Source organism: Geospiza fortis, unplaced genomic scaffold (genome assembly GCF_000277835.1).
Source record: "Geospiza fortis unplaced genomic scaffold, GeoFor_1.0 scaffold125, whole genome shotgun sequence".
Taxonomy (NCBI): domain Eukaryota; kingdom Metazoa; phylum Chordata; class Aves; order Passeriformes; family Thraupidae; genus Geospiza; species Geospiza fortis.
This window is the reverse complement of record NW_005054479.1, coordinates 479,292-503,368: the sequence shown is the minus strand read 5'-3', so window position 1 is coordinate 503,368 and position 24,077 is coordinate 479,292. Positions and strand designations below refer to the sequence as shown.

The 24,077-nt window shown below is 40.4% G+C and overlaps 1 protein-coding gene across 1 annotated transcript in view; it reads left to right on the top strand.

Annotated features, from left to right (window-relative positions):
* The first annotated feature begins 136 nt into the window (after positions 1-136).
* KDM3A (lysine demethylase 3A) overlaps positions 137-24,077 on the top strand; it is a 28,477-nt gene continuing 4,536 nt past the window's right edge. The window contains exons 1-19 of the mRNA XM_005428336.2: positions 137-353; positions 2,840-2,989; positions 5,138-5,248; positions 6,775-6,877; positions 7,494-7,618; positions 8,105-8,177; positions 8,258-8,346; positions 10,130-10,281; positions 11,274-11,845; positions 13,049-13,250; positions 14,653-14,867; positions 17,562-17,714; positions 18,009-18,104; positions 18,421-18,548; positions 20,244-20,430; positions 20,878-21,047; positions 21,788-22,024; positions 22,422-22,593; positions 23,530-23,620. Of these exons, the coding sequence (XP_005428393.1) occupies positions 183-353; positions 2,840-2,989; positions 5,138-5,248; positions 6,775-6,877; positions 7,494-7,618; positions 8,105-8,177; positions 8,258-8,346; positions 10,130-10,281; positions 11,274-11,845; positions 13,049-13,250; positions 14,653-14,867; positions 17,562-17,714; positions 18,009-18,104; positions 18,421-18,548; positions 20,244-20,430; positions 20,878-21,047; positions 21,788-22,024; positions 22,422-22,593; positions 23,530-23,620 (3,197 nt within the window). The 5' untranslated portion in view covers positions 137-182. The remainder of the gene's footprint in view (positions 354-2,839; positions 2,990-5,137; positions 5,249-6,774; positions 6,878-7,493; positions 7,619-8,104; positions 8,178-8,257; positions 8,347-10,129; positions 10,282-11,273; positions 11,846-13,048; positions 13,251-14,652; positions 14,868-17,561; positions 17,715-18,008; positions 18,105-18,420; positions 18,549-20,243; positions 20,431-20,877; positions 21,048-21,787; positions 22,025-22,421; positions 22,594-23,529; positions 23,621-24,077) is intronic.

Below are 24,077 nucleotides of genomic sequence, written 5' to 3'. Positions count from 1 at the left end.
TAGGGATGAGCAGGACCGTGGGCGGGGGGGCGACTTGTGGGTGTCCGGGGGTCCGGCTAGAGCCGCTTGGAGAAGCGGGGGGGCGGCCGGGAGAGGAAGGAGGAAGCGCTCACCGCCCTGCCCTGTGTGTTTCTCTCCTCCTTCCGTCGCTTTCCTCGGTGAAGGCCTCCCGATGAGTTAAAATGGTGCTGAGGCTTGAGGGGAGCTGGTCGCTGCTCGTAGGGAAGAGGTTCCTCTGCCTGTCGGAAGAGGAGGACAGGACGTGGGACGCCAGCCTCATCTCGGAATGGCCCTGGAAGTCGGGCAGGATCCGGGCTGTGTCACACACGGACATATCCAAACAAGACCTGAAGGTAACCGCGAACTTTCCGAGAGACCCGCTAAATGCAGAGTGTGGCCGGGGAAGTTGGTGTGGCTGTGTGTACGCGTGTGTGCACATGCTGCTCTCGGGGGCAGAGCGGACGGAGACTTGGCCGACACGTTTGGAAACGCGCACCCCTGCCCAAGTCCCCGATGTGCTTGTACTAATGCCGCAAATTACCTCTAACTAATTATAAATGTGCTTTCTTCCACTGGCATTTCGAATAGCAGGTTTTTACCGCACCCGCCGTGCCCATGGTTTATTTCCTAAAGGTAGTTTAAGGTCTTGCCAGCTGTGAACAGGTTTTTGCCCCCAGAGTTGAAACCAAAATCCTCCAATGCTGTTGGGATTGGTGACTTTCCTTTCCTGCTCTTTGGAGCAACTACTTGGGTTTTGAAGTCACACCAAACTCATGCCTGGTGCTGGAGGTCTCTCGGACTCTTCTTGCATGGTGGCCTCTTCTTATTAATGATTACCGAGTGGGTTTTTGAAGAACAGTTACTGCAAGCGTGGTGTAATTGGTTAGCTGTGCATTTCGTGTGGGAGTCGAGCTGAGTTTACGGTTTGGCTGTTAAGCTGTTAAGGGGCTGTATTTGGCATCTGTAGACATTAAAAGTATTCAGCCGTGTCTGGACACTTACTGGAGTATAAACTGAGTGCTTGCTCCCCAAGGACACAACTCCATTGTAGCAGCGGCATCTTGTGCTTGTTCCTACAGAAGACTTCGATGGCTCTCCTGTGACAGCAAGAACAGCACCATCTTCCCATTTTAGCTGTTTCCTTTCCTCTTTTTTGGTGGTGAGAGCTTAGTGACTTCTGATTAACTGACTTAATTATCAAACAGAACGAAACTTCGGATGTTTCTAACTCTTTCTTGAATGCGTAAACTTTGTTATCAGCTTGTTGTTGTGGATCTGCGGCAGGGGTGGAGCTTTGTCCATTTTTGGGCGCGGGGCTGTGCTCTCTGCCGTGCTGGTAGTGAGGAGGAGGTTCTTGGTGCAGAAAACTCTCAGGGACTTTGTCCGCAAAGGAGAAGAAGCAAGTGCTGATGGGGTCTCTATTGTGAGCTTTGTAGCTGGTTACGGTTCTGCCAGAAGCGATTGACTTGATGTGTTCTCCAGTTGAAATGTAAAGAAGTTGCAGAATGGGCAATGGAGGTGTGGAGAGCTTTGTACCAAAACAAATCCCATCTCCTTTCCTCTCGCAGTTCTGTACAGACATGATAGACCCGAAAAAATAAAGGACTGAGAGAGGAGATTAAGTATTTCTCCTGTAAAAGAGTAGAAGTATTTCTTTCAATTTTTATTTTGTATAGAAGGACTCTCAGTTGCTGTTGAAATGCTTTTCTCAACCGTGTTTTCCTGTGTGTGTGCAGTGTTGATGCAGTAGACTAAACAAGCCATTCTGGTTCTGGTTGTTATTTGCTTATCTCTTTCATAGTTTCTGTGCACCTCAAAATTACCAAGTTCATTTCTGCACCCATTAGTTCGATGACTCCTGGCTGTGGTAATGATGTTTGTATGCATGTTTTCACTTGCCTTTCCCCTGAGAGGGATGGTAAAACTCCAGGAAATGTTTCTGAGGTTCATTCAATTGAGATTTCTGTGCTGTTTGTTAAATGCAGTTAGGCTGGATTGCTGTGTTCTTTGGGAAGAGAAAATGATTTTTTCCAAGAGTAGAGTCCTCTACCAAGATGTTCCAATTCCTGTATTCAGGCCAAGTTGTATTTGTGGTCTTTCCCAATAACTTGCTGATCTCCCATGTTGCCTTTGAAATCAGGGTAATGCTGTCCCAAAGACTTTGGTCAAGCCATCATATTTTGCCATAAAATTGCTTTCTCTTGAAAAATCTGTGTAGTTGTTCCTGAAACTCACAAGGATAAATAGCAGTTAAAAGCAGTCAAGAAGTGACCTTCACATTACATAATTTGATCACCTTTAGTGTCCTACTGTCATTTGTGCTTTCAATAAGTTGGCTGAAGTTATTCTTTGGGATTGGTATTTTTAAAATAATTCTGGAAAAAAAAATAGCTAGTTTATTCCAGTGCTCTAGAGTTTGTGGAAAATCCATGTGCCACTACTGTAGGCAGTCCTTTAGCTTTAGTGGACTTTTTTAGGGAAGGTGTGTATATTTTTCCCTGCTTGTAAACACCAGTGACAGTGTTGACATATTTAATTATCTTTAAGCAGCATTAAACTTTTTGAGCTGGGAAGCTGTGAAGTTAAATGTAAATACTATTTTATATGACAGTAATGATGATAAACCAATTAACATTGACTGTCACTTATAAAATACTGGGTCAACCTTGGATGCTTTAGTGATTGCTTGATTATGTGGCAGGCAATAATCATGCTGGAATTAGAAGTACATTTAATGCTTTTTTTTATTTTTGAGTAAATTGATGGGTTTATCTTCTCCATGTTGGATGTGTCTGAATTTTATAGGTAGTCACTCACTCACTTTACTTCCTTTCTGTAGATTTGTGTAGAATTTGATGATGAATCATGGGAGAAGAGAAGATGGATAGAAGTCTACAGCAGGATGATGATAGCATTCCTGGTGGAGCAAAAGCTGGTGCTGGCTGAAAGAAAAACCCAATCCATGCCTCCTGTCCAGTGGCCTGCAATGGCAAGTACACTCTTGGCTTGAGTCACTTGGGTTGTGCAGTTCTACCTTCTGGGACAGCTTTGTCACCAGTGGGAATTTCTCCAGTACAGCCTCACTCCTGGGTGTCTTGGGAAGGGAGAAAACATTTGTGCAGCTCTAGCTGACAGAGCTCAGCAGCATTTGAAGTTGGTGGACACAAGGATGTGTTTTTATGACATTGCTTCTCTCTCAAACCCCTGTTCTGTACATTAATTCAGTCTCCCTCTAGTCTCGTGTTTTGTTTCGTCTTTCACAAAATTCCTCTTAAAAATAGAAAGAAAAAATGTAAATGATAGGTTTCCAAGGATAGCCTGTGTTTTTAAGTTTTTGACTGTGCCTCAAGCTAATGCTATGGTGATTCTTGATCCTGAGACAAAAATAATTCAGATCACTTTAATGTGATGCCTGCCTGGTACAAGTGATTTGTGAGATTTAGATTTTCTGCATACAAAAAGCTGAGCTGTAGTGTACAAGGAGAGAACTGAGCTTTCTGTACCTGCCATGCATGGCTGAATAGGCAAATTAGCCAGGGGAGGTGAACAGGGAACATTTCCTGATGTATTCAGCCAGTATAGTTGTACTTGACTACTTTGGATATTGCTGCTCAAGAAAGTAGTGAGATAAGTGAAAATGCAAACATGTAAACTTGCTGAACATGAATTATGCTGAAGCTGTAGTCTGTGTTTTAATACTATTAACTTTCCTAGGTATAAAGTGTGCATTGTAATTCATATTGCTGCCTTTTAGCTGGTCTTTCTTTCTTGAGCAAAGCCAATCAAAGCAGATACTTATTACAAGTAGGACCCAATAGAATGGGAGAGGAAATAAAAATATAAATCCTTAATTTTATTTCCTGGGCTGTGCATTAATATCAGCAGTTCCTCTGGTAGATTTTGCTGACAGCTTGTTCTGAAAACCTTCATATTTAAACTTAGCTGTTGTCCATTTCCAAGTATCTGAATAGTTCTTCCTGGATACTTCAGTTTTGGTATAAGGTTTTCCTCCTGAAGTGTTTGACGTGTCAGTTCATGCAGGGTGCATGTTCCAAAGCTCATTTAGCAAAGGAAAGATGTAGGAGCAAATGTAGGCCAGTCCTGGATCTTGCCTTGGCAAAAAAAGACTTTTTCTCCCTTTATCATCACACAGGGCAGAAGAGCAGAGGTCACAAAAGAGGTGTGTGGATTAATTTATTTGAAACTTGATCACAACTTACTGGTTCAAGTATATGGGAGAGTGTGTTTGTGACAAATGGAGTAGCTCTGTAGAACTGTTGTAATGCTCAGTTACTCCTGTAGAGACTCTTGTCCCTCATGTGGGGATCTTGTCTCTCTGCCAGTGCTGTCCTTACTGAGGTGAAGACAAGAGTTTGGTTGGGTTTTTGGAGGACTGATCAAAAAAAGTCCTCTTTCTTCTGTCAGAATGATTTCCTTTTTTAAATTGGGCACACTTACACCTTTCAGGTAGGAAGGAGTTACTCTTGCTACTTTTGTTGTTCCAGGCTTCTGGTGCCTGTCCTCTCAGATCTGGTACTGTCACTAGACAAAATTTAATTTTGAGAATATTAGGAAGTCTTCAGAAGCTTTTAAAGGAAATTTATTTCTTGTCTGTTCTTAAGGCTTTTGGTATGTCTGAACACAACTTCATCATTGCACTGCAGGGTTACAACAACTGTGAGGCTGTCCAAATCATCACGTGTGCCTAAATAAAGGTTTCAGTGTGTTATCAGGGTTGCACAAGTTTTGAGAACTTTAATGTAAACTATGCTGCAGACATTGATTGATTTGCTGGCTATTTCCCCAGTCTGCCATAAAGAGGCTTATTAGTTATATATCTGCAATTAGAATTATTACATTAATAAATTTTTCATGTGGACATGAATGATTAATTGCTAATGATAGCCACCTGCACTGAATTCCTAATTCATGCTGATATATGAAATTAATTTCAAGTGGAGTCCAGTAACTTTCATTTGGTGTGTATTCGAAGTTTTATTGGAAACTAGCTTTGTTTTCAAGAGTTGCATGTAGATGTGGTAACTTAACAGAAGCAAAATTTAAGTAATTTTTTTAAATGCAAATGATGAATGATGAGATGCTGTGTTTCTGAGAACATGTTTATCACTTTTTTTAGACCTACAAGTCCTTAGTGGACAAAGCTGGAATGGGATCACTGGTTTCAGTGCGCTACCTGGGTGAAGAGAAATGTGTTTTCCTTTCTAAAGACCTCTTGACACCCATCCAGGTAACCTTAACTGGCTTTGTAGAGATGAAAGATGAATCTCTTATCTTGATATTTAGGATGCATCAGGGTAATGTAATCAATGCAAACCTCAGATGGGTAAAAACTTGTAGTAGGTGTTTATTTCTGTAACTCATAAGTATCAGTTCTGAATGAAGCATGTCTGGTTAAAAACCCTCTGGATATAATCCAGGACAGGGTCACTGAGGAGAGCTGGATGAGGGAGTGTGCTAGGACAGTTATTCAGCTCAGGTGACAGCAGCTTCATGTTGATTTTGGGGATAACCTGGAATAGTTTCCCTTTCTTCTTTTACACTTGAACTTCGTGCAAGGAGTTTCAGGAGTGTCTGGCATAAATCTTGCTATTTAACAGAAGCACATCACTGCTAATCCTAAACAAATGAGGAATTGGGCAGAATGGAAATGAGATGATTGAATTACTGAGCACCAGAGGAAAGTTTGTTAATGAAAATTAGGTACGGGTGGGTTGAAACTATTGTCCCTGGGCAGGTGTTTGGAAGAATAGTATCTGCTAAAGATAAAGGATTTAGCCTTTTTAGGAAATTAGACTCTGTAACCTGTAAACAATCTGAAATAAAAGTAGTAATTGTTGTCCTGTGTTGAGACTGCAAGTAGTGCCATCATTAATGTTCTACTTTGACTTGTTAACAGTCAGCAAATATGCAAGTCCTTTGGAGAAACTGACAAAAGAGTCACTAAAGGCCAAATTTGAGTTGTAGATAGTTGTCTTGCTTGTGTTGGCTCAACAGGAGAGCAAGATCTCTTTATGCCAAAGCCTTATCTCAGCACTGCAGTGGAAAAGATTGCTTTACTGGCATCTTGAATAACAGTTTATTGACTTCTAGTTCTTCTGCCTCTTACGAATATCAGAGCAGTGCTTGGGACAAAAAGATAAAAGCCAACACCAAACCCCTCTCTTATTCTCGCTCGTTGAGCCTTGGGTGGAAGCTTGCTGTGACCTTTCCATTTCAGAATCAATTCTCATTCAAGAATTTGAGAGGAAAAAATAATACACGTACATTATGCTGAAGAATGATGAATAATTTAGATGTAGTTGACTCTTTTCATTCATATAAACATTTTATAATGGTGTCCTGACACTGACTGGATCCTGGCATTATCATAAGTAGAAACATAAAATATTTTCATTTGCATCTGCTCAGGACAAATATGTTTCTGCTTCTGAGAACTTAAAATCCTAAGTTAAGAATGGACAGTTCAATTAAACTTACTGCTCATTAGAAATGTAGTACTACCAAGCTGGGTTATTTTCAGAACAATGTTAAAGTAGACCTGGGAAGCTCATTTCAGACTCTCTTGCAGATCCTTGCTGTGAATTAGTGATAAAAAATTACCTGCCTCCAGTCCAACAACCTAGAACTGATGGGGAGCAGATTAATGAGAGCTGGATTTGTGGGAATTTCTGCCATCTGGTTTTTAAATATTGTGGGATTTTGTTAAAAGCATTATCCTGAATGCAAACTTCTGATCTTTTTTTCCTGAAATAGGATGTGGATGGTTCCAGGCTTTCTCTTAAAGATGATCAAAATGTAAATGAAGAAATTCAGGCTCTGGTTAAGAAACACCTTGATGAGACACGCTTGGTCCAAGGTACAAGCATACTGCGGAGCAGAAAACTGGCAATAAATGCCCAAGTCCAAAGGGAAATCCTTGCAGTGTTGGTTTGATTAATTGGTAATCTGTTCCAGGGGATAAAAGCTTTTTTAAAATACTGATTTTACTCTCACAGCAGTGAGTGCAAAATGTGAAGGATAGTAGATGTTTGTTTCAAGTATTTCTTTTGAAAGAGTGAGTATGTAATTTAGGCACATATAGATGGCCTGGTACTTATGAAATAGATCAAACTTGTAGCAATTCTCAAAAATTTTGAGTTGTTTATTGTTTCAAGGAACTTGATTTTTTTTTTCCAGTTTGTTGCTTGTTTATGAAAACTTCCAGGGTGTTGTGTAGAGGCCTCCTTTTTTAGTCAAATTTAAAATTGTTCCTTTTCTTTGCCAGCTTTAAATTCTTAATTACTGGGTTCAAACCAGCATATTTGTACTTATGTGCTTGCACATGCAGGGAGTGACCTTTTTGAAAAGTTAGATATTGTATCTTGCAGTTTTCATTTCCCATACTGTAAGGACAGGAATAATTCATTTTGATAACTGTGGTGATCTTCATGCCTCCTTTGTTTTTAAGCTCTTTTTTTTTCCCAATTTTGTAGGTGGAAAAAATATAATTGGTTCAAAAATTAGGATTTATAGCCTGGATCCTTCTACTCAGTGGTTCACAGCAGTTGTTGTCAATGGTAATCCAGCTACAAGGACTCTAGAAGTCAACTGTCAGGAGGTAGGAACCAGCTGCAGTGGCTTACAAATGGATATGGGGAATAAATGCAAATTTTATTTATGTCTCCACCAGAACTATTTTTATTTCTGTCTTTACTGTAATCTTTAAACATGGGTGCCAGTGTAGTGCAGAACAATATAACCCAAAATGTTTCTTTATGCTGCTGGTAGATTATTAGATAACAAATGCCCTTGTATGAAAAATGAGGGAGACCTGGAATTTTTATTTCAAGAGTGAAGCAAATATGATCTTGGTTTCTGTGCTCTCTGTGCTGTGCAGACAGCACAAGTTTGTGTTCTCAAGCACCAGTTTTGTATTTTTATAGAGACACTGTTACTGTCATGGTGTGTTGTTAAATTCAGCTTGGTATTCAAAGAACCTAGAAGTTAAGTGTCTAAGCTTAGTCTATACTACCACATCTAAGATAAATATATTAAAATAGAGTTTCAGCTCTCTAAATGGCTGCTTTTGTGTTTCCTGTCCAAGATTCCAGCTTTAAAAACTCTTGATCCAGAATTAATTCATGTTGAAATCATATATGACAACAATGGAAAATGTGGTAAGACCTATTACTTTTTGTCCTTCAAGCACTAAGTAGGTTATTTGTGATAGACTAATCTTGATCACCTTCTCTTCCAGATAAATCAAAAAGCTTTGGGGGTGTGAAAAGGAAGTCATCTGACAGCAGTGGAAGTGTTGATGCTAAACACACAAAATCTTCTCCTGAGGTAATGTCTTGCTCTGTTATATATGGCTGTTACATAATGATTATGTCACTTCTCAAAACATCTTAAATAAGGATTAGATTGGAAAGTAGAATGAGAAATATAATCCCTTGGAGAGTGTGTTGAGTTCTTTCAAACTCGTCTGGGCATGAATTGAACATCTTGCCTTGTGATAATTGGAGCAAAAGCTACTAAGCCTTGAATGTTGGTGGTTTGTTGGGGTTTTTGTTTGTTCAATTTTTGTTTGTTTGGGGTTTTTTAAACTGTACTTTTTACCCCCTCCTTCTGCTTGAGAGTTGGTCTGCCTGGTCGTGTATTCTTGCAGTAGGAGAAAACACAAAGGAGTTCTGAGGTTTATAACCTTTGCTTTTCATGTTCTTTCTTTAACCATTTTGTACATGAACACAAAACCTTCAGCTGCACTTGGATGCTTTGATTCAAGGTGCACAAGCAGTTGAAGGTTGTTCCAGTACAGAAAGGGGATGTGATTTTTCTGGTACTCTCATGTCTACTTTCATTTCTTTTGTGAGTGACCTGCCAGGTATCCCTGAGAGATAAATAAACTGCTGAGGAGGAGGAGTGTGCAGCAGGGCACCATGGAGGAGCAAAGGATTGCAGTCTTGGGTTTCCACAGCTCGTGCTTGGGTACCTTTAGCAGCTTTTGGTGCTCAGTTTGCCTTTCTTCAGTTTTCTGCATCATTTCTGCTTGACGCACACAAAGCTGGGCTGTATTTCACATTCTCACATTCCAAATGCCCTGCTCAAGAATTACCACTGTCTGAATTCATAACTTGTTTTACTATAGTTTTTCCTTAAAGTAGTGGAGTTACTTACTTCTCACTTTCCAGTCTGCCTTCCTTCAGAGAACGGGATTGTTTTTCACTTTTGCACTCTTTGGGAAATGCCTTGCAACCATTTTTTTCACAGTGGTTCCAGTGAGTGTGCTTTCTAATAAGGAAACCAGAAGCTATTTGTTACTCTGATTTTGGTGGATGTCAGTGGGAGTGATTAGCTGAAGCCATATTTTTTGTTAATAAATATGTGATAGTACTGATTTCTTGTGTGGAGTTAATTATCTGCAGCATTTTTCTGAGAGCTTGACTTGGTGCCTGACAGCTTTGTAATACCAAAGCAAAGGAAATATTTTGGAGCTGATGCTAAGGACCTGTAGTGTAACTTCCCACCTGGGGAAGAACCCCCACAGAAAAGCTGCTGTTCTAAAGACACCTGCTAATTTGGTAGGCCTGTTGTATTCCTAAATGAATTACAGATTTCTTAGGATGGTGATTTAATCAATGTAGGATTTTTGTACTTAGCACTTTCTAGAACTCTGGTGCAGAGATTTTCTTGCTACAAGCAAGTTCACATCTAGATCTTTGGTAATGCTGTCAATCTTCACAGTTCTGATTTTCACTGGGATTTTCAGCTGAGATTAGAAATCTATTTCTGACTGCCAATTACTGCAATTACTTTAGAAACATTGTTGCACTGGCAGTTACAAAGAGCAGAGCTTTCTGTCCTTTTTCCCACTTTCTTAATACACTTCCCCAAAAAAGTTAGTTGTTAATTGGAGGGAAATGAATTAACATGAGCAGTCTTTCATGGAACCTATGAAGTTTAAAAGGACACTATGAAGTCTTTCCACCTAATGAACTGAGTGATTCTTTTATTGACTTTATTAAACATGGTAAGAAGAGTATTATTCTATTTTTCCTTTCAGGCTGAACCCTACAAAGCCATAATTTATTATCCTGAATTTTCCTAACTGTTAAAATCTCCCTTACAGGTTTCTCCCAGTCAGGGACACGTGCAGTCAGTACCAACTGTGCTGGGTGAAGCCCTGCTGGGATGTACTCCTGCAAATAAAGACCAAAGGCACCCAGGCCTGCCCCTGCCAGCCAACTCACCACCCAACCTTGGTGCAGAGACTCCTCAGGGGTAAGGAAGCAGTTTTATGCTTATACAGACATTTTACCTCCAAAAAGAATTCTGATTCTTAGCACAACAAACTCTGAGGTAATTTTCAAGAGCTGTAGTAACTACTCTTCTGCTATAGCAGCATAGGAAAGTGTTAGATTTGCCTGCCCTGGATATGTAATTTACTTCCTAATGCCATGTTCTTACATAACTTTAAGGAAGTGGCCCTTCAATGTCCCAGGCTATTGTCACTGTTTCATTGTCCCCATCTGTAAAAGGATACACAGGTGTGGTGCCTTCTTTGTCAAATGCATTCCTTCCCTGCCCCCAGGAAAACCAGAACCTGTTCAGGCAGGTGTCTGCTTTCTTGCAGATCAGCTACAGGTCCCCAGTTACAGTTCTGTTGAACACCAGTGCCTTTGGACTTTTGTTGCCCTCAGTTCTGTCACAAAATGGATGTAATGGTAGAAATAGTGTGACAGGAAAACCCAATTTTGAAATGCTAATAGAGGTTTTTCTGCTAGTTTTGTCTCACATGCTGAATGTGGAAAATATGATTTTTTTAAAAGTTTTTTTTGTGAGAGAGGTTTTACAGTCTCCAGCATAGTGACTTGTGTGCCAGTCAGAAGTTCCTTGAGAATCTTGCCACAGACATGCAAATGAAATGCATTTTGTTTTTCAGCAGTTGCCTGGAGGAAATGAGAAAGCAACTGTTTATTTGTGAGAGAAGGAAGTGGAGTAGCAGCAAATACCCAGATTTGTGTGTGCTTACATGGGTGTACAGTTTTATTGTTCTAACTTTAAAAAAAATTAAACTCAAATAAAACACTGTAAAAAACCCATTTAGCCTCACACAGAATTTAAAATACTCACACATCAGAACTCAAAGCACATAATTAAATAACTAAATTTCTTCTTTCAAGCTTTAAGTGTGGCTAGATTGAGCAGCTGATGCTCTGATTTGTTTGACACATTTGTGGGTTTTTTCCTAATGATTGCATGTTGTGTTTCAGCACATGTAGACGAAGCCTACCAGAAACTCACCCTTCCTGTCTCAATACTGGAGTTAAACCATTGACAGAAGAGCTGACAGCCTTTCCTAAAGTGGGCTTTATGTCTAAAGAACAAACACAAAATCCCAGTGAGCAAAATGGTAAATATACCTCTTTGAAAACCTCAAGACCTTCATCTTTAACTGATTCAGCTAATGAAAAGGGAACCAACCTGAAGAATACTAATGAACCTTTTATGAAGGCCACAACAAACTTTCCCAAGGAATGCATTTCCATAAAACAGTTGCAGCATCCCAACCCTTCCGTAGCAATACCCAGAGGCAGTGGCACTGTTGAACTGCAAAGAACTTTAGATTGCAGACCCTCAACCTCAGATGCTCATCTTCTGTCCTTCAGTGAGTGTGGGCTTAAATCACAAAGCAGCTGCAGCAGTCACAGCAGCCACAAAGGAAACAAGATTGATGAACTTGCAGACATGGAGTTTTTCACTAGAAGAAATTCAAATGAGATTCTTTGTGACAAAAGTGAAAGTGAAAGCTTTTGGACTGGAAGTGCCAAGGTCCAGGATAATAGTAAGTGTTCCTAAAATTTCCTGTCACTTGAAAGTCCTTGTAATTTCTAACTACTTAGAAGTAGTTAATGTGTTACAGATGCAAAATTAGTAATTGTGTGAGTAAAGCAGCAATTTGAGTTATTTGTATGTACTTTTAAGACAGGAATGCAACAAGCTGGAGAAACACCTTTTCCTGATAAAGGAAAAGGACTAATCCTTAATTTTTAGGAATAAGTTGTTACAAAATATATGCAAGAGCAGAATGGCAAAAGAGGTTACAAAATCAAGGTTCTTTTGGAATACAGATGCTGATGGCGTAATGAGCCTACCTTTTAGCAATGGCCCTAAATTTTACAAACATGACTAGGGATGGAAGCTGTCCTCAAGAAAGCTCTGTTCAAGAGGGGCTTTGATTTAAAAAACTGTCATGAGAGCAAAACAGACACAAACCCAACCACCACCATGAAAAATTAAAACCCACTCAGCCCCAAAACCACCCACCTTGTTCCTCTTTTCCATTTGGTGAGCTCTTCAGGTTTTCACATGGGACACGTGGGGAAAGGCTGTGGTTGTTTAAGGAGCTGGACTCCTGGTGTCATGTGTCCTGCTGTGCTGATTGTTCATGATTCTGGGAATCCCCCTACATACCTACCTCCCTTTTTTTTTCTATCTCTTGTTGCTTGGTCTTGGATTACCATGTGCTGTTCCATAATTAGCATGGATACACAGCCAGCCAAGCAGTCACTGTTGTGTCCCCTGCAAGGCCTCACTGGCAGTGTAGGAGGAAGGGAAATGTTTGGCATCTGTTACAGTAAGATGCTGAAAGCTGTTGCATCATGAAGGGGGAAAACAGGACTGAGAAATAGCCAGGTTGTACTCTGTCCCAATTTATTGTGAAATATGGTTGCTCAGGGCTCCAACTCTGGCTGAAGAACTTCCTTTAAAAACAGATGTTGTTTCAAAATGCTCCTCTGTAAAAAAGTGAAAGGAGCTCTTGGTTGCACAGAGTCTGTGTGACTTCAGTGGAACTGCAGCTTGAGACAGTCCCGGCTGACTGGAGAAGAGGTTTCTGCCAACTGCAAATATTTTTAGCATAACTTAGTTTCAGTGTTAACGTGAAACTTACAGGAAAAGTTGATGTGAATCTTTCACTAAAATAAATTTGCTGGCACTTCTGTGAGAAAAACTGAGGTTTTTCTAACTCTGGCTGCTCTCCCTGCAGTAATTGTCCGCAAGTCCATTTTGGCTGATGCTGCTAAAGTGAAGAAGCTGCAGCAGAGCGGGGAGGCCTTTGTGCAGGACGGCTCCTGCAACAACATCGCCCCTCACCTGCACAAGTGCCGCGAGTGCCGCCTGGACAGCTACCGCAAGAACAAGGAGCAGAGGGACTCCACCGTCTTCTGCCGCTTCTTCCACTTCAGGAGGTGAGAACAATTCACATCAACACCATCTAAAAGGTGGAAAAAAGCCCAGAATAGTCTCATGGAGGTCTCTGTTGCAGAGCTATTTAATGCTGGTGTGTAGCTATAAGACCAATATACCCAACTAATGAGCGGCTGCCAATGGTTTTTTAGCCCTTAGAAATTATACAAGTGCTTCATTTGAGCAGAAAATATTTTGGCAGGACTTAGAGGTCTTTATTTTGCTGTTCTGGGCTGAGTGCCAGTAGGATAATATGAGTTTGAGTGCTACAGCTCAGTAGAATTAGAGATACTAATGAGAGGGTAGATTCCATGCAGGTTTCCCAAAGTTCAGTGGTTGGACACCTGAAATGTTAGCCATGAACCCACAGCCATGGAAGGGTTGCAGTAAGTGGCTATGGGCTTTCAGCTGGGGACGTTTAAGCTTCTCATGGAAATGTTAATTTGTGCACCCACTGGAATTCAGTTTTGTTGCTAAACATCTTAAAAAATACAAATGTGTTACTAATCTGTTATTTATCCTCAGATTAGAGATTTTACTATAGTAAATCTTTGTATAATCTGATGTGTGAGACCAAAGTAACAACACAGTATGCTAATTCATCCTCTCAGGGTAGCAATCCAGACTTGCAGTGCAGTTCAAATCACAGGAATCCTTTGGTTTAGAACTTGAAACTGATGGAATTATTCCTTTTCACTGAATGTGCAATCTGACAAATCTGGAGTTGGCATTTGTCTGAGGACAGCAGCTGCCAGCACATGTTCTCATGGCACACCTAACACTACAGTGAGCACATGTTGTCATCAGAAATCACCTTCCTTCTTCAGCATTTAGTAAAAAGGTTCCTGAACAGAGCTCTTCATGTTTTCCATTTATGACACTACTATCAATATAGATCTCATTCTTTCCACCTACTCAGAATCACTCAAGAATATATCTTACTCAGATTTCACTTGATGCTTTTTGACAGCTGCTCCCGAGTGAATTGTTACTTGAAATATAGTCTATATTTAAGGCATTCTAACTTCTTTTGAGAATTGTATGTAGTCCTAGATAAAATTATTGCTGTTGCCATCTCTAGATGTGGCCTTAATGCCAGTGCATTTTAAAAATTGTAAATCTGATTTGGTTTTGTGTGAATAAAGAGCTACTTGTTGTAAGGTAGATTTCCTAACTAAAAACCTGAATTTTTTCAGTCTTTTTTTCTTTAAAACAAGCAGTGCATTGAACGTGCTTAATGCTAGTGACCAGTATGTTTACCCATGTCTGTTGTAACCTTTGAGTAAATTCATTGGCATACAGAATACATTTGCAGCTCAAGCATTGACTGGTTGGAATGAATTTAAACCAGTACAGCATTTGAGGTGATGAGGGCTTTTTCTCCTTTTCCCCCTTTTTCATCAGGCTGCAGTTTAATAAGCATGGAATACTGCGTGAGGAAGGTTTCTTAACTCCAAATAAGTACGACCCTGAGGCCATTAGCCTGTGGCTCCCTTTATCCAAAAACGTTGTGGGTCTAGATCTGGACACAGCAAAGTACATCCTGGCCAACATTGGAGACCACTTCTGCCAGCTGGTGATATCTGAAAAGGAAGTCATGTCAACGATTGAACCACACAGTAAGATCAATTTGTATTGAAATCATTTGTGTTTTCACAGCTTTATGTGAAGCTTTAAGCTTCTGTGTGAAAGTTAATTGCATATATTTGGAAATATCATGTAAGACTTGTGTGTCCCTCTCTCTTTTCAGAGTGGGAATGGTTAAGAGCCACTGTGAACTGGTGTCAACAACTCTTTGCTCCTCACAGGGAGGGGGAAAGGGAAGGGCAATTCCACCCTTTTTCATCAGAAGTTGTTTCTCAATTTTTCAAATTACTTTTCCTGTTACAAAGGGGAAAAAAAAAAACCAAGTAAACTACCAGGTAGCTGACAAAAAAATCTATTCTTGGTGTGAAAATAAAATAAAGATTTTACTTTGCACAGATTCTGTTAGATTGCTTTGGTCCTGTTATATTGTAATTGCATCATGGACCTAATGCTGTCTGTCAGGAAAAGAGATTTTTTTTTTCCTCCCCCTGCAAGTTTCCAGTAGCACTTTTAGAAGTGACGGTGTGCAGCCCTACTGGGCATGGACCAGAGGAGTGCTGGTGATGGCATAACTGATTGGGGAGGGTAATTAGTGTAGACAGGGCAAGCTTAGCACCCCCAAACACCGGGGTTTGGCCACATCAAAATATTTCTGTAGCAAATGTGAGCAGGCAAATGGGGAAGTTTACAACCTTGCATAATCACTTCTCGGAGCAGAATGACTCTAAAACTGTGTTTGTTTTCTGGATTTTAAGTGCATGACCAGGGTACAGCACAGTTTAGGAGATTGCCACTGTCTGCTGTGTTTGTGGAGTGTTGACATTAGATAAAGATCCTCTCAGTTTGGCAGTCACTCCACTGTTCTGAAAGAAGGAAAAAAGCTGAACAAGCTTGAATGCCCTTCAAAAGCAGGGGGAAGACTTGAGATATTCCAGCAATATTCACTGTGGGGTCTTACCTTGGGCTGCTTGGAATCTGTAGACTTTGCTCTTCTCTTGATCTGCTACATGTTCAGGTCTGTGGAACCAAATTATCTATAGACAGAGTGAGATGTGTAGGCTGAAATACAGAGAGACTTCTGGGAGAGTGAAGTTTTGGGTGAATTCATGAAACAAAGGGAAGGTGTGGTGTTTCTTAATAGCAGAGGATGCGTCTGTTGGCATAGCTACCAGAAGCATCCTCTGCTTAAAAAAACACAGACATGTGTGAGTTCTGGAATTGGCTTGAAAGGAGCAAAATCTCATTAATTCATCTTTGATTTTATTGCCCTGACTGGTGAGAGTAAGGGAACCCACTTTCATTTATATGGAGGCTATTTTGAATGCCCTGGGCAGGAAAGAAGTAATTTACAGTCTGAATATGTGGTGTTCTTTGAACAGTACAGAGGGAGAGTGCTCATTCAGCACAGGAAAAAGGGAGATTCTTCTGCCACCATGGCTTGAAGTTATGGTAAATTTAAATGTATTTTCCCTGTGAAGTAAAAGATTGACTAGTATAGAAAAACAGCTTGTTTGGTCATGTTGTTCCTTGGCTACCAAATGCCAAAAGGAAACAGGATTAAACTACAGAGAGGAACCAAAAAAATAGGAGGAGTACAAAGAGAGAAGACTCAGAAAAGATAGGAAATTGCATTCAAAAGATAAGAAAAAACCTTGATCCTTTTTGGGGGAAATTAGAGAGTTGACCTAGAAAATGATAAATATAATGCATGTTTTTTAAGAGCAGAGAAGAATGGAGCTGGTGATATTTAGACCTGTGTCTCTTGGAAGAATTCTGAAGCTAGTAGTCAAACAATTTTTACATCCTACTCAAGAACAAATTGTCCTCAGCTATTCCAGTGTTGTTCCATACATAGTCAATGGGCATTATTCAGAACAAGAGCAGCAGATGTCTTGGATGCTGGTATGGTTTTCTTAGCATGCATTAGGACATGGTCTCTCATAACTTGCTTTTAAAATTAAGAAACATTGTGGGCAGGAAAGTTCCAGAGAAGTTACAAGTGTGGAAGGTGGTAGGAGGAGGCAGGTGTGTGCTTTTTGTCTTGTCTAGTTTTCTAGCTGGCAACATAAGGAAGTGGAGATCAGGCTAAAATAATTCTTGCATAATCAGATTCACTGAAAAATTATACAGCTCTGGAAGAGCTTGTAATTTTTTTTGCAAGATACTGTCAATGTTTGGGATGTTTTGAATGAACTGAAGAAGTGTCTTGGGATGAAGAAAGGGGGAATATAGTGAGTACATAGGAAACCTGGACAGCAGCAGTCAGTGCTTCAGAAAAGAAAATTCACCATTCTGAGAAGGTCAGACAAACATATAAAACCTCCCCAAAGGGAGACAGCTACTTGCCCACCATGCTGCTGAATAGATAACAAGGATAAGCTGGTTGTGGCAAGTTAATGTGGCAACACATTAAGTTTAGCTCACCAGCAGTACCTGAATTTATTTCCTGGAGTGTCTGTGGGATTTCCACTTAGGAGAATGTGAGGAAAGTGCTTGTTAACTTGGACAGACACATGTCAGGAATAAAAGCTGTGGTTGGTGCTGCACAGGAGGAAGCAAACTGCTCTCAATTGTTTGGACTGTTGTGTAACAACAAAAGCACTTTTTGGAGTCCCAGTACAAGACCAAGTGTGCGTCACATCACTGTAGCTGAAGTGGCTGTAGTTACCATGCAAACACGGAATGTGTTGGCACTAACACTGTGACTGTCCCGTTCCTGCCTGCAGGACAGGTGGCCTGGAAGCGCGCGGTGCGCGGCGTCCGCGAGATGTGCGACGTGTGCGACACCACCATCTTCAACCTGCACTGGGTCTGCTCCAAGTGTGGCTTTGGGGTGTGTGTGGATTGCTACAGGATGAGGAAAAAAAGCTCACATGAAGGTGGGAGTGCTTATTACTACCTGAAACAAAGAGGGAAGAGGGGAAATAAAATCGGTGTTGGGCTTGGAAGTCAATGGCAACCTTAAACAAGCCAAAAAAAAAAGCCTTCCTAAACAAAAGAATTGTTTGTAGGCCTGTGGTTGGATGTAAGAAATGAGCCAAAAAAATGACCCAAAAAAAAGCCTTCCCAACCAAAAGGATGTGTTGTGGACCTGTGGTTGGATCTATCAATAATTATCAAATATGTGGCTTTCTAGAGCAGTAACAAAAAACTGTAATGGTTTTGTTTTACAGATGATGACTCTGATACTTTCTCCTGGTTTAAATGTGTGAAGGGGCAGGCACATGAACCGGAGAATCTAATGCCTACACAAATAATTCCTGGAAAAGGTACTGGAAATATTTGATTAACATCAAAATGTGCTGCAGGATTTTGTGTGTTGTTAATATTGTACTGAGTGAGGTTTGATTTTAATAGTAAAGTTAGTAAAAGCTTAACATTTATTATCCAAAGACAGGAATAGCATGTGTGTTTAATACTATTTTATTATCTTTGACCTTTACAAAGAAGTAGCAGAACTTCTTGTTTAATGATGAACAGTAGTCACATATTAGTAGCTGCACAAGACACACAATTTCTTAGAGTCTTGGTGACTGCTGGATGTTGTGATTACATGTGAGCTCATTTGTGCTTCTCTCCCTTCAGCTCTCTATGATGTTGGTGACATCGTTCACTCTGTAAGAACAAAATGGGGAATAAAGGCAAACTGTCCTTGTGCAAATAAGCAGTTCAAAGCACTATCAAAGCCAGCTCTAAAGGAGGATTCCAAACAGGTATTGTTACTGCCTCTATGTCTGTGCAGTTAAGTTTGTGCCAGTCTATTGCATGTTTCTGAAGCCACTGCTGATTTGACTTTGTAGGTTGCCAGCCCTGACCTCTGTGATAACCCCACCACATAGGGACAATTTGTATTCACTGTTCATCTTTCTGGTTCAGCTCTTCTTTAAGTTTTTGGGGAAATCTCATTGTGTCCCTTTGACACTGAGCCCTCATTAGTTGACCTATCCCTTAAAAAAGGCTCAGTGAGGATTTTTAGAGCAAAAATGGGATTAGATGGAGAGATCCCTTAAGAGAAGAATGTGAAGAACAGATGAGTGGGAATGGTAGTGACCTGTTGGCTATTCCTGGGGATATAATACATGCAGCATCTAAAAGAGTGAGTAAGGGAGAAGAGTACTTGGATTCATAAAAGAACTAAACATGAAAAATATTGAGGTTTAGAGGAGTGTAGAGAATCACTGATTTCTCTGGCAATCTGGTAGTTTGCTTCTCTGTATTATAAAAAAACCAAAATAAAGGAAACTCCAGAAGATGCATATATTTATAAAAGGATGTAGTGTATTTTTGTTTTTGAAAACAGAGCACAAATTAATAGCATAGTTTGGAAGTATCTCACAAGAAAGGGGTGAATTAAGTGATATTAATTTTATTAGATGCTTATTCATAGCCTTATTTTGAAAATAAATGTTACCTTAAGTTTAAGCAGCGGTTGGACCTGATTTTGGTGTAAGTAAGGAACAGAAGAGACAAAAAATATTTCAGTTGTTACAAGTATGGAAGATACTTTTGTGAATCAAAAGTTAGCATTCAGCTGACTTGGCTTCAGTCTTCTGAATCAAGATTTCCTGTGATTCTGGACAAAGAGCTGCATTAAATTTATCTACACATGTTTATAGAAGAAGTTACTGCACTGGTTGTGTGAGGATAAGCTCATTAAAGGTTGAAACATTTTGTATTATGTCATGTTTAGAATCCTTGCCAAGCATCAGCAGTCAGAGAGAGATGAAATAGAGAAATGTAATGACAGGCAGACCAAGGAGCAGAATAATTTCTTAGCTGAAAATTGTTTGAGCAGAGAGAGGAAATGTCACCAGTCATGCAGGAGTCCCAGGGCAAAGCTGTGGTTCTGGTTAGTCTGTTCCTAGAACCTCCAAATGCCCAGATAAATCAGCTGCACAGGAGATGGACAATCCTGTGCTTGGATTGTGCTGGCCAGGCCAGGGCTGCACTCAGGCAGGTGAAGCTCACACCTGGCAGGTGAGTGCATGTTTGCTGCCAGCTTAAGACAAAAAGTTAGGAATATTCCATGTCTGTTTTACTCCTCTGAGCTGGAGCTCCAGCTTAGCCCTGGCCTGAGCATCAGCTGTGACTAGAAATGAGAGAACTGCTGTTAAAACTGCCCTTGGTTCCCAAGCAATCCCAGAAAATGCACCTGGGAAACTTGGCTCTCTGTGCTTGTCTTGAGGGGTGATGGACTCTGGCTGCTCCTGAATTCAGGAGGTGCCAAATCCTGCTGAGCTGCCATCTCCTGATCCTGAGCTGCAATGCTGACCTCTGGTGGAGATCACACGTATTGAAATGCCAGACCATTTTACTGTTTAAAGAGTGAATTTGGACATGCTGTTGCTTGTATTCCCTTTGTGTAGAGTGTGTTTGTGTCTAAACAAGTTATTGCTTTGCTTTTTCAGCACTTGGCATCCGGGGACAGGCCTGGCCTTCAACACAACAGCTTTGTCCTGAGCCCACAAGTCTCTACACATGATCCTCCTCTAAAGTCAGCACTTGGAAGCAAACAAACTGCTTCTGTAAATACTTCTCCTTCATTAAATTGGTTTTCAAACCTAACCAGTGGAAATGTGAATAAAGAAAACAAAGGTATGTGCAGAACCAGTGAAGAGTAACCCCTTTGTGGCTGTTTGTCAGAAGAATATAGGTCAGACCCAGCAAAATCTTGTGCTGAGAGTGATGTCATTGGCCTGCTGGAATGAGTATTCAGTGGCTTGGAGTAAAGCCTGGCAGAGTTAGCACATTCTGTTTCAAAAACTGGATTAAAATCCCATTGATGCTAGTATTCTTGAAAATTCAGTTTGAGAATTCTTGTTGTTTGGGGATTTTTGTTTTTTGTTGGTTTTTTTTTTTTTAGAATGTGGAATTTTAAAAATGTTGGTTTATTGAAAAAAGTTAAGTGACAGAAATACTTTATCTGTGTGTATTGGGAGGATATTTATACATATGTACACACATATGTATGTTCTTGGAAAGAAATCCAAAGTATTTTCACAGCTTTGAAGTATTCTCACGGTTTTCCTTTCTTCATTTCAGAGAAACTTCTCATACCAATTTCAAAGAATGAAAATAAACCTCTTCAGACACTCCCTAGCTTAGCCAAGCCAGCTGCAGCCCTGCAGACATTCAACAGTGCAATATTAACCCCTGTGAGCAACAACAACACCGGCTTCTTGAGGAACCTGTTGAACTCTTCTGCAGGAAAGGTACAGGAAAAACTCTGTCCTACAAGTTTGAGTTGATCCCAGGCTTAGATTCTGTTTTAAACCTGGGAACAGCTGCCACAGGCAGTTTATTTTCTTGTCACAGTAAAATTATCTTCATTTGGGAAAAAGGATTAAATCAGTTTCAGTGCTCAGTTAGGAGTAGCTTAGTGGTGCTAAGTCTTGTTGAGGAACTGGGAGCTAAGGGATAAAGCAGATGAACTTCCTTAGGGTAGAGCCTGGCAGCTGCATTGATTGGGGTGTCTTTTAGACTCAGAAAAGAAGCACCAATGAACTTGCAGATGGAGGGAGGAACCTTCTGTGGTGTCTTCCCCTTCCCTCATTTGCAGACTGGTTCACTTCAGATGTTTATGGGCTTTGTCTGATCTTACAGAGGTTATTTCAAAGTGATGGGGAAAAATACTGGCTTTGAGAGTTCTTTGCTAAAACTGAATTTCTGCTCTTTGATATAAAGCAAGTCCTATTCTGGGTTTCTGCAGTATTGCTGAGATGCAAATCAGACCAGAAATTGTGTCAGAATTCTGTAGATAAAGTGTAAGAAATGCCACTGGCATTTGATGGTGCATTTCTAGACAGCAGAATTCTGCGGTTGTTGCTTTCTCTGCACAATTGTATCTCAGGTGAAAAATTTTTAAAGTGGCAAATACCTTCTTTAAAGCCTGCAGGATAAGGCAGCAGAAAAGAGCACTAATTTTTTATTGTCCTTTCATGTGTTTTATCAGACAGACAATGGACTGAAGAGTACACCCAAAATCCTTGATGACATTTTTGCTTCCCTGGTGCAAAACAGAGCCATTACAGACCTGCCCAAGAAGCCTCAGGGGCTGACCATAAAGCCCACGATCATGGGCTTTGACACCCCCCACTACTGGTTGTGTGACAACCGCCTGCTGTGCCTGCAGGACCCCAACAATGAGAGCAACTGGAATGTCTTCAGGGAGTGCTGGAAGCAGGGACAGGTATCCTCATTTTCCTGCTTTTTCCATTTGCAGTTCATGTGCTTTGTCCTTCAGTTGAAGCACAGCTACAACCACTGTAATGATAAGCAGCATTAAACCTTCATCAAATTGTGTGGCAGGAGCACTATTACACTTCCTTATCTAAGGATCTGTTCTACTGTTTAAATTTGTTTCTAAGCACAGAGCTTCAATTGGGGTCTGTATAAAAAGCTGCCTCAGTTTAAAACAGAGAGAATGCTCAGATGCCTGGCAAGGCAGAATTCTGGTAGGCCATACTGAACATCTAGTTTGCAAAATGCCTGCATTCAAATGCTCCATGTATTTTATGTATTACCCTGTTGTAGATAGAATTTTTGGTGTTTAATAATTCTTCAGAATATATTGTTTTGCTTTCTAGCCTGTAATGGTGTCAGGAGTGCATCACAAGTTAAATGCAGACCTCTGGAGACCAGAGTCCTTTAGGAAGGAATTTGGCCAACAGGAAGTAGATCTGGTGAACTGCAGGACCAATGAAATCATCACTGGAGCTACTGTAGGGGATTTCTGGGATGGTTTTGAAGATATTTCAAGTAAGTACTATGAATCTTTGTTCCAGTAGGTAGAACACTCAGCAGCAATAATTCTGTCCTAGCACAGATTTGTGATCCATAAGCAGTGTACAAGATGTTCAAGGATTTCTCCTCACCTTGGGCAGTTTGTTGGGATGCATTGCAGACAGTTATGCTCGTAGAATTGTGGACTGGATAAAAACTCATTCCCATTAAGTACTCTCCCTCAGGAGTATGTTTGGCTGCCTTTAGTCTTTTGGGGAAACATTCTGAGGAAATTTGAGATCTTCCTAGCAAGTGGGTTTATCTGCCAGCTTTTTTTTTTATTCCAGTTGAGTGAAACAGAAGAGCACAGGTGGGGGTGGTGCTCACAGGTTAAATGGGTGCTGCTGATTTAACTGGAAGGTACTACTTTGTTCTGAGGAACTGAAGTTACTTTGTATAAAAATAGATTTTGGGGAAGTGAGCTTGAGGTTTTCCAGGAGAACTAACAGTTGCTATTTCTTCTGGGGTTCTCCTTTATGTATCTGTTACACATCCTTATCTAAGGATCTGCTTTACTGTGTAAATCAGTTGTAAGCTTATGGAGTTTCATACTTGGGGCAAGAAGAGTGGGAGGTGGAAGACTCACACCTTTCTTTTTTGTTACTTATCTTTGAAGAGGTTTGGCTTCATCAGCTGCTTTTGGCCTCAAACCAGTTTCTGAGCTAAATTCTAGAAAGTGCTTGGGCAGGGAAGCAGTAAGGGCTTCTTGTCTGTCTGACATTTCCTGTTGTAACACGTTTATCATGAGTGATACCCTACTCTGGTGTCAGAGGAACTTGTGTGTCTTCAGTTCTACATGGAAAGTTGTGGAATGAACATGGTTTTAGACTGAGATAAAGATTTATCTTAATTCTTCATATTCTGAGTTGTACAACTATTAAAAACTAAGACTTGTTAATAATTTCAAATTAGGTCGCCTGAGAACAGAAGAGGGAGAGCCAATGGTACTGAAGCTTAAGGACTGGCCTCCAGGAGAAGACTTCAGAGATATGATGCCCTCTAGGTATGAATTTCCAGAGGAAATGTTCATTGTTTCTGTGGCACACCCCCAAAATAACGGACTGTAGCAATATTCTTGTGTTTTGATACCTGCCTCAGCTTTGAGCAGCAGTTGGTGCCATGTGAACAGTTCTGTTTCTGAGAGATGCCTGACATAAATGGAAATCCTGCACAAGTTTAATGATAAATTTTTATGTGGTTCATTGTGTTTGTTGCTAAGTAAAGTGAGCACCTAAAACTACTCCAAAAAGCCTGGATCACTTTGAAATCTGAAGTTCAGTGGAAGCTTACTTTTTGACCAAACATTTTTAAGTATTTGGATTTAAGCTATTTGATATTTCTTGAGATGATTACACAATGAAATAGCATTACTCCAGAGCAGTTAAATTTATTTGCTGTATTTCTGTGACTTGTTTGTTTGGCTCCTTTTCCTGGTGTCCAGCAAAAACCCCCCGAGGGAA